The sequence below is a fragment of the Eretmochelys imbricata genome, chromosome 21, assembly GCF_965152235.1.
Source record: "Eretmochelys imbricata isolate rEreImb1 chromosome 21, rEreImb1.hap1, whole genome shotgun sequence".
NCBI classification, from domain to species: Eukaryota; Metazoa; Chordata; order Testudines; family Cheloniidae; genus Eretmochelys; species Eretmochelys imbricata.
In genome coordinates, this window is record NC_135592.1 from 3,482,527 (window position 1) to 3,496,712 (window position 14,186).

The 14,186-nt window shown below is 44.0% G+C and overlaps 2 protein-coding genes across 2 annotated transcripts in view; one reads left to right on the plus strand and one right to left on the minus strand.

Annotated features, from left to right (window-relative positions):
• Positions 1-14,186, minus strand: part of LOC144277984 (uncharacterized) — a 34,716-nt gene that overhangs the window by 7,797 nt on the left and 12,733 nt on the right. The window lies entirely within an intron of this gene.
• Positions 2,371-6,393, plus strand: ADORA3 (adenosine A3 receptor). The gene is made up of 2 exons (XM_077839347.1): positions 2,371-2,835; positions 5,644-6,393. Exons 1-2 carry the CDS (start codon positions 2,486-2,488, stop codon positions 6,263-6,265), a joined length of 972 nt encoding a protein of 323 aa, XP_077695473.1. The 5' UTR covers positions 2,371-2,485; the 3' UTR covers positions 6,266-6,393.

The window sequence follows — 14,186 nt, forward strand, 5'->3', positions numbered from 1 at the left end:
TAGACAGTTTGACATTTTTAAAAATCAGCAGGTCTGGCTAACTCGTACCTGAGAGTTTTAAAAGAGATAGCCAAGGAGCGCACTGGATCATTAATGCTGATTTTCAATAAATCTTCAGCAACCTGGTTGGTTCACAGTCTATCCCACATGTGCACACGTCTATCCCTATCAATCTGCTGAATGCAGCATACAATAACAGGAGACAAGGTTGTTCTCAGCAGGCAAAGAGGAGCGTGGGTTTGTCCATACTCAGTTTTACTTATAGCAGGGTAGGTGAGTGAAACATATATCTATGCTGTCCACCAGGGCTGGGGAAAACTGTTCCAGTTGAAATTGCTGCTTCTTCTGCGGACAGCTGGACATGGGAATTTCTGCAGATTTGGATGCTTGCTGTGCTTATTTATAAGCTAATTCCTAGCATGCACTCCTTGCCCTCAGCTTTCTCATTGCCAGACTAGAATCCACGCTCTAGGAGCACATGGATAGTATGTGTAGATGACGTGTGCTTTGACTTCTTGTATGTGTTCATTGCAAGCCAGACCTGTGTCTTTGAATGAGGCTTATTCTCAGCATAAGTAGTTTCTGGTATGGCTCTGCACTCTACAAGGGCCTAATCCTAAATCTATTGATGTCAAAATGGAAAGGATATGACTGGGGTTCACTAGGGACCTGCTCCATTGGCTTTGGTGGGCTGTAGATCAGACCCCTAGCAAACCTCAGTCACATCCCAATGCAGCAGATAACAGCCAGATTAATGATCATCATGTCTACTGTAATTTTACAGAGTTTTTCTCTGACTTGCACCTGGGTCAATGAGGAGTGATGCCACTGATTTCAGTGAGGTTACACTCAGGATAAATGTGGCCCAGTGTCTGTTTTTACTGAGCACACTATGCAGAAGTAACTTTGTTTTTTCATTTTAATTTTCCCCGAGTTGTCTTATCACTTAAGATCCTGGGTTCATTTCACTTCCACATCATGGGTTCTGGTGCCAAGCTATGTCAGCTTCGAGACAACAGACATTTAAGGAAGTGAACACTAAACATGTTGCCTTCCAAAGATTATGTTTCATTCCATTCTTTTTATTATACTATCGTTTATTATTTACATTAGGAAGATAAAGTTACTCCCCGATGAGTGAGCAATATAATATAGACCATTACAACGCAAGCAGTTAAAGGTCAGGCATGGTAGTGGGATTAGAGGGCACTGGAAAGGACATCAGGGGTGGACCCTGAAATAACAGTGTCACTTGGGCTGGATTTCTGTTTTTTACAGGACACTTCTGGAACCCGGATAAAAATTTGGAATTTACGATGGTTTTCATCTTCCCATTCTGCCTTTCTTCTGTGGTTTCTGTTTGCCTGTTCTGGGGTAGCATGTGTCTATCTGTATGTCTGAGTACCCAGTTACCATGAAATACAAATTTAAGGGTCACACAAATGCTTTCCCATAACAAACTCAGATATTTTCAGCTTAGTGTAGTTATTCTCTCTCTCTCTCTCTCCCTCCCCTAATTCCCTGCTGCCTTTTCCCATCACTTCTTTCCTCTATCCATGAACAGTGCTGGCTCATTCTTCAGCAGTTTCATGGTGGGGAGACCTTTCTGCACCTACACACCATGCTGACAGGTGCAAACTAAGAACTGAAAGAACTATGCGTTGCTCTCTGAATATGAGGAGGCTTGAACTCATTCTGATATCTAGCACTAATGAATGCCACAGCTCAGGGCCTTCCATTGAAAGGCTTTGCCTCTACATCATGACAGGACCATCCTAGTCACAGCAGTGCTCCATGGTGCACAGCTGTCTCAGAAGGTCAGCAGTGCTGGTAGGGGGATCTCCAAGATTGCTGGGCCCCCCCGGCCCATTCAGAGCTTTAGTTGAAGATTAACACACCAGGAGCTGAAAGTCAAGTGGGGAGCTGAAATCAGACACAACATTCTGGTGACTTCCTCTTAACTGCCTCACTTCCTAAGAAGGATAGAAATTGCTTATCTAGAATCAGATGTGGTTAACTGACATTGGTAAGTCTAAAGAAAAAAAAAGTTCACAGCTTTAAAATAGTGTCACTGGGGAGTGACAACAGCTAGAGCAAGTGAAGGCAGGTGGGTTTTTGGCTGGGTTGCTACAAGATTTCTGACCACTTCAAAATAAATTGCCAGAGTGCTCAAAGGATGTTGAAGGAACCACAGAGATGTTCTGGCATTAACAAGGAGAAATCACAAGGGAGGATCATGTGGCATAGACATCCAGGTGCAATTTACCCTTGTGCAATGCTAAAGAGGGGTGACAGCCAGTTAACTGCATGATTCCATGGTGACAAAGTTCTGCACAGTTCTGTAGTTATTGTGAGGAAAGTCACTGGGAGAGCTGAGTTTTGGTGCCATTGTGGAAGAAAAATCCCACTCAAGGTTGTTCCTGTTGGCGTCTTCCTCCTTCCTTCCTGCCCTTGAGCCTGCAGAGGAGGCACCCTGCTCTTCACCATGACAAACAGCAGCTTGACTCTAAGCAGCCTGGATGCAGTTTACATCACCATCGAGTTTGTTATTGGGATATCGGCGACCCTGGGCAACATCCTGGTCATCTGGGTGGTGAAGCTGAACCCAGCTTTTCAGACGAATACCTTCTACCTCATCGTCTCCTTGGCACTGGCCGATATAGCTGTGGGCATCCTTGTCATGCCGCTGGCCATCGTGGTGAGCCTGGGAGTCGTAATCCACTTCTACTCCTGCCTCTTCATGTGCTGCCTGCTGGTGGTTTTCACTAATGCCTCCATCCTGTCTCTCCTGGCTATCGCGATCGACAGGTACCTGAGAGTGAAGCTGCCCACTAGGTGAGTCAGTCTGTTTAGGTTGTTGCATTTTCAAGTTATTGTTCATATTACATGAGGGGGTTCTGTTAATGCTCTAATGCTCCTCCTGGTCGCCACACCCCAGCTCAGACCTGGAGGCATGCTCCCCCGTCTCCCCCAGTGCTCATACCCCCATCTCACACCAACCCTGCAACACCTACGTTTTACTCCACCCTGCCTCAGGGTTGGAGGATAGACTAAACGACCTCTTGAGATCCCTTCCAGCCCTACATAGCATTGGCCTGCTAAACCCAGGGTTGTGAGTTCAATCCTTGAGGGGGCCATTTAGGGATCTGGGGCAAAAATTGGGGATTGGTCCTGCTTTGAGCAGGGGGTTGGACCAGATGACCTCCTGAGGTCCCTTCCAACCCAGATAGTCTATGATTCTGTGATACATTTCTATGGTTCTGTGATGACAGATGCTCCCTGCTTCCCCATCTATTTGAAGTGGCTTCTAATCAGGCAAGTTTCTGAAGCAGTAAACTCACTTTAAATGTATGTTCCAAAAAGAGTAAGATTATCTCTTTGTAAAATCAATTTAAGAGCAGTTCTTTTGGGGGCAGGGACTATCTCGTAGCTCTGTGTTTGTGCAACTAGCACAATGGAGTCCTGATCCGTGTTTGGGGCCCCTAAGCGCTACCACAATAGGTATTAATTATTTAATTGCCTATAGGGATCAGAGAGCCGCTGGGATCTTGGTGAAACATGATTTCATTCTTCAATCATTTTGTTGGGTGTATAGCCTGATTTTTATATTATTTCTGTGTTTGTTTATTTTGGGGCTAGTCACTTCAAATACTCCCGTCAATGTCAGCACTGGATCAAAATGAGAAAGGGGCATAGAGTGAACAGCAAGTTCTAATAAGAGGATTTTATAAAAAACACACCTTTTTTCTATAACTTGAGTGGCCAAGTGCAGGCATAAAACACTCCCCCCTCTCCCCCCCAAAAAAAAGAAAAAAGAAAAAAGCCCACCAAACCCAAAAACCGTGGCACAGGGGCAGACAGTACACAGTCCTGGTGTAGTAACTGGGTCCACAAATTTACCTTAATTGTGAAGTCAACTGTAAGGAACGAGTGAAAGTTCATAAACAAATTTTTTTATGAACTGTAACAACATATGTTGATGGGAAAAGGTGCAAAAGGGAGACAGAAAAACTGCATAAGTCTAAACTAAAAAACCTACAGATATAATTAAGGACTGTGTTAAGATTATGCCTGGTAAACAAGAGAAGTGTGGGACCAGTAATCAATGAACCAAAACTAGTGGGTCAGAAATTAGGTCTAACAGATGGACAAGATGATGAGGGGATAGGCTATTCCACCCACCACTCTTGTTGGAGATCCTTAAAAGAAGGGACATTGGGGGGAAAGCTGGCTACTGTGATGCTGTCTAACTAAAAGATGAAAGAAGTGTTAGGAGTAAGCTTCACTGTGACGACTACCTGCCCTGCAGTCTCCTGGGTCCCCGGACTTCCTTCATCCTAATCCTCACAAATGTCGTGACCAGATCGGGCCATGAGAGAGGGACTCAGATAACGTTGCCTCCTCTATCAGCTCTGACTAAATCCTGAACACTGTCTAGGATGTGAGACTTTGTTACCCCTCACCACTCCCCAAGATGTCCTTTTCCTTCCACATCCTTATTTCTTCTCTTTCCCATGTTTCTTCTTTTGTCTTCTGTCTAAGAGTCTGGCTCAACCAGCCAAGACTGTCTATTTTACAACACTGGTGTAAGCCTATGACCAGAAAGAGGCAGCTAAAAGCAATGCCCTCAAAAGACCAACACTGGTACGAGTTTTCCGGGTTTCGGAGTGGCTGATCAGACTGCGTGCTAGGCCTGGGTTTTTTCCAGCGGTGAGAGTCAATGCTAGAGAGAGAAGTTCCATTTTCTATCTTTGCCATTCTTTTCTTTCCCCCTTTGTGCGTGTTTGTTTTGTTTTGTCCTCTGGGAAGTGAGACTGAAGTTTAACAGCAGCATCTATGACAGGTCCAGCCCATCTTAACTAATGTCTTCTCTTTTCCCTAAAGGACAGTTATTACCATCTAAGACACTGTCAAATGGGAAGGGGGAAAGGAGTTCTTTCAAAACTCTCTCCAGCGAAAGGGAAAGGGTCGGGATGTTCGTAAAATGAAAGCCTGACTTAAGGTGTTACATTTCAAAGGCTTTCACTGTTTTTGAGTTCTTTTCTGCATCTTTAATAAAAAGGTTTAAAAGACTTTCAATAGTGTGTTTGCCATGATGCTAAGTAGGCTGAGGTCTCTGTTTACCAAACCCTGAACCTTGTTTAACATTGGGCAGTGACTGGGTCAATTTAAATCTTTAACTCTTTGGGTTTGTTTTTTCCCATCTAAATTAATAGAGCAGGCCATATTTCTATGAGCAAAGGCCCTACATTAAAAGATAACCAAGAGCAGAGGAATAGTATAGTCTGGCGGAATAGTGTAAATTACAATATGAATGGACAGGTCCTTAAAGGAAAGCTGGAAAGTAGCAGAATCAGTCGCTGGCAATGGCAATCATATCCTTGCCTCAAACATGCTGAGATCAGCACCAGACCAGAAATGTGGCCATCCAAAGCAGGCCAAATGGTAAGAGACAGACTTGGTTAAAACCAGTTAATCATTCCACATATGGTACAAAGTACCTGCAATAAGATACCTTGTCCAAAAGACAGCTGAGCACTCAAGTCAGCCACAAATGAACCTACAGCCCTTGAAGGCATGAATTCTTGGATGTTGCTTCACTGTCACTAAAGAATCACATCTAACAGGAGTGGTGTTTTTCAGGTACAGAATAATCACCACAAAGAGAAGAATTTGGGTGGCTCTTGGAATTTGCTGGCTGCTGTCCTTGCTGACAGGATTTGTCCCCATGTTCGGATGGAATCAAAGGACTGACATAAAAAGGGCCAGTGAACTCAAGTGCAAATTCACCTCTGTGATGAGAATGGATTACATGGTATATTTCAGCTTCTTCGCCTGGATCCTCATCCCTATGATCCTCATGTGTGCTCTGTATATTGAGATCTTCTACATTATCCGGACAAAGCTAAGTCAAAGTGCAGCAAACACGAATGCAGCAAGAGTGTTTTATGGGAAGGAGTTCAAGGCGGCCAAATCTTTGGCCCTCGTCCTCTTCTTGTTTGCTATCTGTTGGCTGCCTTTGTCCATTCTAAACTGTATCCTCTATTTCTGTCCCAAATGTCATATCCCATCGCCTCTGTTGTACGTGAGCATTCTGCTGTCTCACTCCAATTCGGTCATGAACCCCATTGTCTATGCTTGCAAGATAAAGAAGTTCAAAGATACTTATACTCTTATTTTAAGAGCCTGTGTTCTGTGCACGAGTCCAAAGCTGGTCAGTCCTAGCATGGAGCAAACATCAGACTGCGACCCAGCAACCCCTTGATGCCAACTGGCAGAAGGTCCAGGGGGCACACACAGGATTTTACAGGGGTTCCCTGGGTCACATATATGCATAATAATTCACCAAAGGATGGCAAATGAGGTCTCTACCAAGAGCCAGTAGCCCACTGGTCATCATAACCACGGCAATATGAATGGATGGATAATATTTAAGGAGTTATGTATCTATATTGAAAATAATGTTCTTAAGGTCTTGGAGTTAAAGCAGGTCACATACATTAGAAATGTTCCTTTCAGGCAAGTGGCAATATCTCCCTGTCTGATCATTTGTGTATTGTGTAGTGCGCAATGTGTGCCTCACAATGTACGCCTATTTGCATATTGAGCCAGGTGCTAATTAAGAGACTGTGAAAATCTACAAGAGAGGAAATCTACAGGAAGAAAAAACAGCAGGAGAGTGTCCTGCTTATGAATAAAGACAAATGATTGTTTGGGGTATATCTTGGTGTGCAAAGGGACACCCTGAAACCTTCACCTTGGAAGCAAACTGACAGCATGCATATCTCACGCAAGGGGTGGGAGGGTGTCACAGCCAGCCTAGCTGGAAAGTGCTGCAAGGATTTTAGATGAGCAATACTCTACTAGCCGTGAGAGTATCTTGTTAATTAAGTCTAGGCTCTAGGATGCATGCTATGATTTTATTCTTTATGGAACCATTTGTTTCCAGTACTTCTACTTGCTTCTACTCAAATTGTTATGCTTTGTTAAATAATCTTGTATTTGATTTAACTATAAACAAATCTCAATGCTGTGTGTTCAGCGGAGTGGTGCTCTGAAGTGGGCCTGGTAAGCTGGCTTGTACCATTTCTTTGGAAGCAGCAAATCTGTGAATACTGTGAGTGTCCAGTGGCACAAGGGCTCGTCACTCCAGGGAGATGCTCAGAGGTTGGAGTGTGCCTATTGCTAACCTGCAGAATGACAGCGGGGCCTGCAAGGCCTAGAGGGGAGTGATTATGTTGCCCATGGCCAGTGGAGTTGGGGAGCTGACCCCCAGCAGGCACGGAGAAGGCGTCCTTATGCTAAGGGCAGATGGTAGCAAGGTGCCTCAGAGTCCTGGGTACCCCCAGCAAGAATCACACAAAGCAGTGGTCATAAATCAAGAATGGCAATTGAATTATCTGGGTAAATTATATCCACATAACATAAACAGACTGATAACCCTGCGCATTAACAGGCTCTGGGAGAAATATATGCTCTGAATATTCTGCTCATTCATTCTACACATGCTGGAAAGAAAGGCTTCACCAGAAATACAAAGGTAGCAGGATTAGTAGAATCTAGTCCAAACTCAGCCATGTTTTTCTAAAGCACATTGTCTGCACCAGCGATTAGCTTATGGGTTTTAAGGCCAAAAGGAATCATTATGAGTATCTAGTCTGGCCTCCTGCATAACACAGGCCATAGAACCTCATCCAGTGATTCCGGTAACCAGCCTATAGCTTGTGGTTGAGCTAGAGCGTTGACTTGTTTTGGTATTTTTAGAAAGATTTCCGGTCTTGATTCAAAGATGTGAACTTTTCATGATGAGGTAATGACTTTGTCTACTGATAAATGAGATATAGATCCTTTTGCCTCTAGTTCATCAGCTCAGATCTGTCCCAGGACAGCAATGAAAAGCAGTTATATTATTAACTATTGTTTACAGGTATCCTGGGATAGATTTGAGCTGGTCAACTAGATTTATTATCTTCTGATCATAAGTCCAACCACTGAGTGGTTGACAGTGGAACGTCCTCCCCACTCAGCTTTCTGCTATCCTCTCCATTTCCCTTTCAGTGCTGCTGCAGGTCTAGTGCTTTTATCCAGACACTCCTTCCCACTTTTTGCCACAGTTACACCTATGCATCTGATGCCTTTTCAGTACCTTGTGAGAACTGGGTTCCAGCACATTCACTGGAAGACAGGTGTCTGCAGCACCAAACCTCACTCTCAGCTGGGCCCCTTGGTGGCAGTCTCCGCAGAGAGGACCAAAGGCTGAACGGGCTATGGAGGCTAAACTCCTCTTAGCCCTACAAGGAGTTCCTGTCAATGGGCAGCCATTTATCAACTTGGAATTCACTTAACCCTCCCCCACAAAAAATAAATAAATCCCAGAACCACACTATAGTGGACGTGTCCTGTTGAGACATACCACTCCAGACAATAACAGGCAGCATTGGTGGTGGTGGTGAGGAAGATAACAAAATATGCCACAGGGACACAATATACCAGTTCTTTCATGGGAATACTAGTGAGTTAGCACAGCTGTAGGTACAGCTTTTATAATTTCAAAAGTCAGTAAAGAGATTCCCGGTGCATGTTTTGTCTTTCACATTTTCTCATAAGGGTATTGACCAGAGTCAGTTGGAAAAGATGTTAGGTGTTGTCAAGGTTCCTTCCCCACTCTGAACTCTAGGGTACAGATGTGGGGACCTGCATGAAAACCTCCTAAGCTTACTTTTACCAGCTTAGGTTAAAACTTCCCCAAGGTACAAACTATTTTACCCTTTGCCCTTGAACTTCCACTGCCACCACCAAACGTTTATCTGGGTTTATTTATTAGGAAAGCGTTGTTTGGAAACATCTTTCCCCCCAAAATCCTCCCAACCCTTGCACCCCACTTCCTGGGGAAGGTTTGGTAAAAATCCTCACCAATTTGCATAGGTGACCACAGACCCAAACCCTTGGATCTTAAGAACAATGAAAAAGCATTCAGTTTCTGAAAAGAAGGATTTTAATAGAAGTAAAAAGTAAAAAAGAATCACCTCTATAAGATCAGGATGGTAAATACCTTACAGGGTAATTAGATTCAAAGCATAGAGAATCCCTCGAGGCAAAACCTTAAGTTACAAAAAGACACACAGACAGGAATATCCATTCTATTCCGCACAACTTAATTTCTCAGCCATTTAAAGAAATCATAATCTAACACATATCTAGCTAGATTACTTACTAAATTCTAAGACTCCATTCCTGTTCTGTCCCCGGCAAAAGCATCACACAGACAGACACAGACCCTTTGCTTTTCCCTCCCCCGAGCTTTTGAAAGTATCTTGTCTCCTCATTGGTCATTTTGGTCAGGTGCCAGCAAGGTTATCCTAGCTTCTTAACCCTTTACAGGTGAGAGGATTTTTCCTTTGGCCAGAAGGGATTATAAAGGGGTTTACCCTTCCCTTTATATTTATGACAGGTGTGTATTCCTGTTTTCCAAAATACAGTACTTAGCAGCCTGGGCATATCCTGACTGAATAATATTTGAAGAGAGGCGTGTTGTGTTGTCTGACCCAGGAACTCCTGAATTTTAATCACAGCTTTGGCAGTGGCTTCTCTTTCAACCAGGCACTAAACTACTCTCACAATTTTGCCATCTGTCAAATGGAGAAAATAATTATATCACAGGGTGTCATAACTATTACTTAATGTTTGTAAAGGGTCTTGAAGACAGAAAGCTGCTCAGCAATATATCTCAAGCCTGCTGTTGTATTTTTGTTCATCTTTATATTTTAGCTACCGATATGTTTGGAGTCCAGCAAAAAAAGTAAGTTGAGTAAAAGGAAAACTTATGGGAATCGGAGAGAAGGCCACATAGCTCTTTGAATGCATCTCCAACTGATTGCTGAATAGTTCTCAGTAGTCGCATTGTTCCCTAATTGCCCTGCCTGTCCCTGAGAACTTTCATTCACACCTGGCTCTCTCTCAACACTGGATTCAGTCTCTAAGGTGCCACAAGTCCTCCTTTTCTTTTTGTGGCTACAGAATAACATGGCTGCTACTCTGAAACTGGATTCAGTGTTATCTCATGTGGTTTGACCAGACGCTGACTGTCCTTCTGTCTCTCCATTTTTGAAACATCGCTGTGAAGCATCCTGAGTGTTTGTGGAAAGTGGGATGAACTAGTGCAGGGGTAGTCAATTATTTTTTGTCAAGGTCCAAATTTCTCGGTTAAGGTATAGTCAAGGTCCAGACTCCAGAGAAGAAAAAAAATAATAGTGATGATATTAATAAGTAAATAAAAAGATTTCAGGGTCCTTTCGAAAGCATCTGGCGGTCTGGGTTTGGCCCATGGTCCACCTACTGACTACCCCTGAACTAGAGTGATTGTGTCAGAGAAACCAGAGGAATAGAGAACTGAAAACCAACTGCAACCACACACACAAGACAAAGCTCCAGACACAGTTTCAGACTAATACCCGAAAAAGAGGAAGCCAGGGCAGCGATGAAAGAATGAAACTCAAACTTCCACTTATCAGAGTAGCTGATGGAAACGAAACTTTGCTTTAAGTATTAAGTGAAATACACTGTTGCAAACAAAAGAGACTTTGGTAAAAAACAGGGAAAGTTAATTTTGCTCTAGGGTTGAAAACCGCATAGCCACACTGAACAAGCTTGTGACTGAGACACTAGACTAGGATCTGGAAGATCTACATTCAATTCCTCCATCTACCTCAGGTCCCCTTTTGAAAAATGGAAATTTCTCCCTCTTTTTCGGGGTCTTTTCTTTTTGGACTGCAAACTCTTTAATGCCAAGCACACTGGAGCCCTGATCTCTGCTGGTGCGGCTAGGCACTACTGTAATACATATAAGAGCAGTTCTTACACCCTGATCACTGGAGCATGGCAGGGCATGGACACAGTAGAATGATTAGCCAGCCATGCTCACGTTCTTTCAATTTTTCTAATATTTTTAAAAAATCCAAAGTCAAATACATAGAGAACAAAGAGTGGGTGCAATACGGTGTGAACTCGCACATTCTGAATGTCTCAAAGGAGTATGAAGGGGGCCTCCTACCTGCAATTGCCTTAGAGGATTCTAGGCTATAGCTTCTGCCATTTTACAAACAAGAAGTTGTGATAAGTCACAGCAGGCTGAAATTGGCTAATGTCCTTGTTAAAATGGGATATAGCTCTGATGGCTGAAGTATCACAGCTAATCAAATTGCAACACTGACTTCTAATCCAAGGGGCATCTGCCTTGTGTGCCTCCAAATCATACTAACTTTCTCTAGAGGTCTGACATTTAAGTTAGCATGAACTCCACCCACTGTCCTTCCCCAGGTGATCAGAGAAAGCAGCCTGAGTAGATTGTCAGCTTTTGGGGCACGGGGCTCTTTGTCCCGTGTTTGGGTAGCACCTAGCACCACAAGAATGCAAATAATAATAATAGTCTCAAGACCCTTTCAAACCACATCTTGACTAGAACAAGTTCCAGCTGATAAGCTACATTAAATACCAGTAGTTGATTGGTAGCATCTGCTGTTTCCAGTAAGCATAGCAGAGAGTGGAAATAGGATGTAGGAGCCAGGCTTTTTTTTCCCTGATAAAGGCTATTCTAGGAAAGTTGAAAGGGAGCAATTCTGTTCCACTCATCCAAGGAAGTTACTGTTAAAAATGCTCTATTTCTTGGCCTTGTGACTAAGATGAAGTATAGAACCAGTTTAATACCTGTCACAACCTCTGACAGGGGATGATGTCTACCCTGGTGTGCAAGTGGACTCAGGTAATGAACAGGTCAGTGAGGGAGCTCAGCCAGACTGCGTAACACCCATGGATTTCCCTGCAGAACCCCTGTTCGTCAGTAACCGGACAGACCAGCTGGCTGCTGTGGGTTGTCAGAGGCTTGGACAGGGGCCCCATTTAGTTAGCTGTGGGCCTCACAGAAGGTTTATTCCCAGGGCACGTGCAGTGACACTGTTCGTAAGAGACCAGACGAGCACAAGAAGGCACAGGACCAACACCCCTATAGGGCTAAGAGACAAAGTGAGCGTTCCTGAGACCAGACGTCATGAACAAGCAGAAAAAAAGATTGGCCCAGCCAGATCTCCCATTGAAACCCCACAGCTCTAAGAGAATCATTCTACCCTGCCTTCCTAAACGGAACCCCAACGGACAGCATTGGCTACCCCATCGTTCCCAGAGACGAGGTGAAGCAATTCTATTCTTCCCAGTCCTATCAAGCTGCCATTTCCCCCTACTCTCAGCACACATCTCTTATAGGGGAATTTAGTAATTCACCCCAGCTGAGCCCATTCCCATTGCCCTCTTAGTCAGGGTCATTACAATGAGGATAGGCACCTGTGTTGTTTACAGGGCTCAGGGAGAGTCTCTATTAATCTTCTCTCTGCCAAGAGAGTCCATTGCCCGCACCACACCCTGAAAAATGTCTGTCTGCTTCCCAGCCAGGGGTATTGTCCGAAGCACTTTCCCGCCCGAGGCATAACACGGCATTCTCTCTGACCTGTGGTAGATGCCCTTGGAAGTACCTCAGATCTTTACCCCTGTGCCGGCTGTGCAGAGACCCAATGTTCAGCCTATCTGCTAATTAAGTCCACGTAAGCTGTACTTTAAGTAGGATTGCCACTGCTAAGGTACAAAAAACCAGGAGCTCAGGGATGATCCTGGACAGCTGGCAGTGTGCACCTGTACAGATTTCCCAGGACAGCTATGATCCTGGGAAACTCTGGCTATATGGCAGCCCTAATTTTACATGGTCCCTAGGCCTCGTGCTGGCTTCTGCACAGGGGAGAATTGCACCCAGCAGTAGCAAATGAGACAGCGTGTTGCAGTGACATCTGAGTGATGAAGACTCATGATTGGCTGAGCGAAACCAGGTCCTGCACTCAACTTGATGGCATTTCTGTCTGTCTGTAACATGGTAACTTTTGAACCCTGCATCCAATCAGTTCCAAAATGATGTAGGAACAATGGGTAGAACTCTATGGATTTTGGTGAAAATAGGAAAACAATGGACACACAAAGCCCTTGGCATCTAGTTAACAGATGCAGCAGCTTCAACCACCTCTTTGATTGCCCATAATCAAAGAACCACTTGATGGCAGCCATTAACAACTGGTTAACACAGAGCCTCTGCATGAGAGAGGTTAAGGGGGGTGCAGGGAAACCTTGAAATAGAGGGACAAAGGTAGGAAGCATATAGTGTTTTTGTTGTGTGGTGTGTGGTTGCTGGTGAGTATTTCCTTCAGGTTGGGGGGCTGTCTGTAAGCAAGGACTGGCCTGTCTCCCAAGATCCGTGAGAGTGATGGGTCATCCTTCAGGATAGGTTGTAGATCCTTGATGATGCGTTGGAGAGGTTTTAGTTGGGGGCTGAAGGTGATGGCTAGTGGCATTCTGTTATTTCCTTTGTTGGGCCTGTCCTGTAGTAGGTAACTTCTGGGTACTCTTCTGGCTCTGTCAACACTAATCCAGGAACCAAACAAACCCTTGCAACAAAGCCCGTTGCCAACTGTCCCCACATATCTATTCAGGGGACACCATCATAGGGCCTAATCACATCAGCCACACTATCAGAGGCTCGTTCACCTGTGCATCTACCAATGTGATATGTGCCAGCAATGCCCCTCTGTCATGTACATTGGCCAAACTGGACAGTCTCTACATAAAAGAATAAATGGACACAAATCAGAAATCAAGAATTATAACATTCAAAAACCAGTCAGAGAATACTTCAATCTCTTTGTTCACTCGATTACAGACCTAAAAGTGGAAATTCTTCAACAAAAAAACTTCAGAAACAGACTCCAATGAGAGACTGCTGAATTGGAATTAATTTGCAAACTGGATACAATTAACTTAGGCTTGAATACAGACTGGGAGTGGATGTGTCATTAAACAAAGTAAAATTATTTCCCTTTGTTAATTTCCCCTCCGACTGTTCTTGTAAAGTGCTGGAAATGGCCCACCTTGATTATCACTACAAAAGGTCCCCCCACCACTCTCCTGCTGGTAATAGCTCATCTTTCTTGATAACTCTTGTAACAGTGTGTATGGTAACACACATTGTTTCATGTTCTCTGTGTATATAAATCTCCTACTATATTTTCCACCGTATGCATCCGATGAAGTGAGCTGTAGCTCACGAAAGCTTATGCTCTAATAAATTTGTTAGTCTCTAAGGTGCCACAAGTACT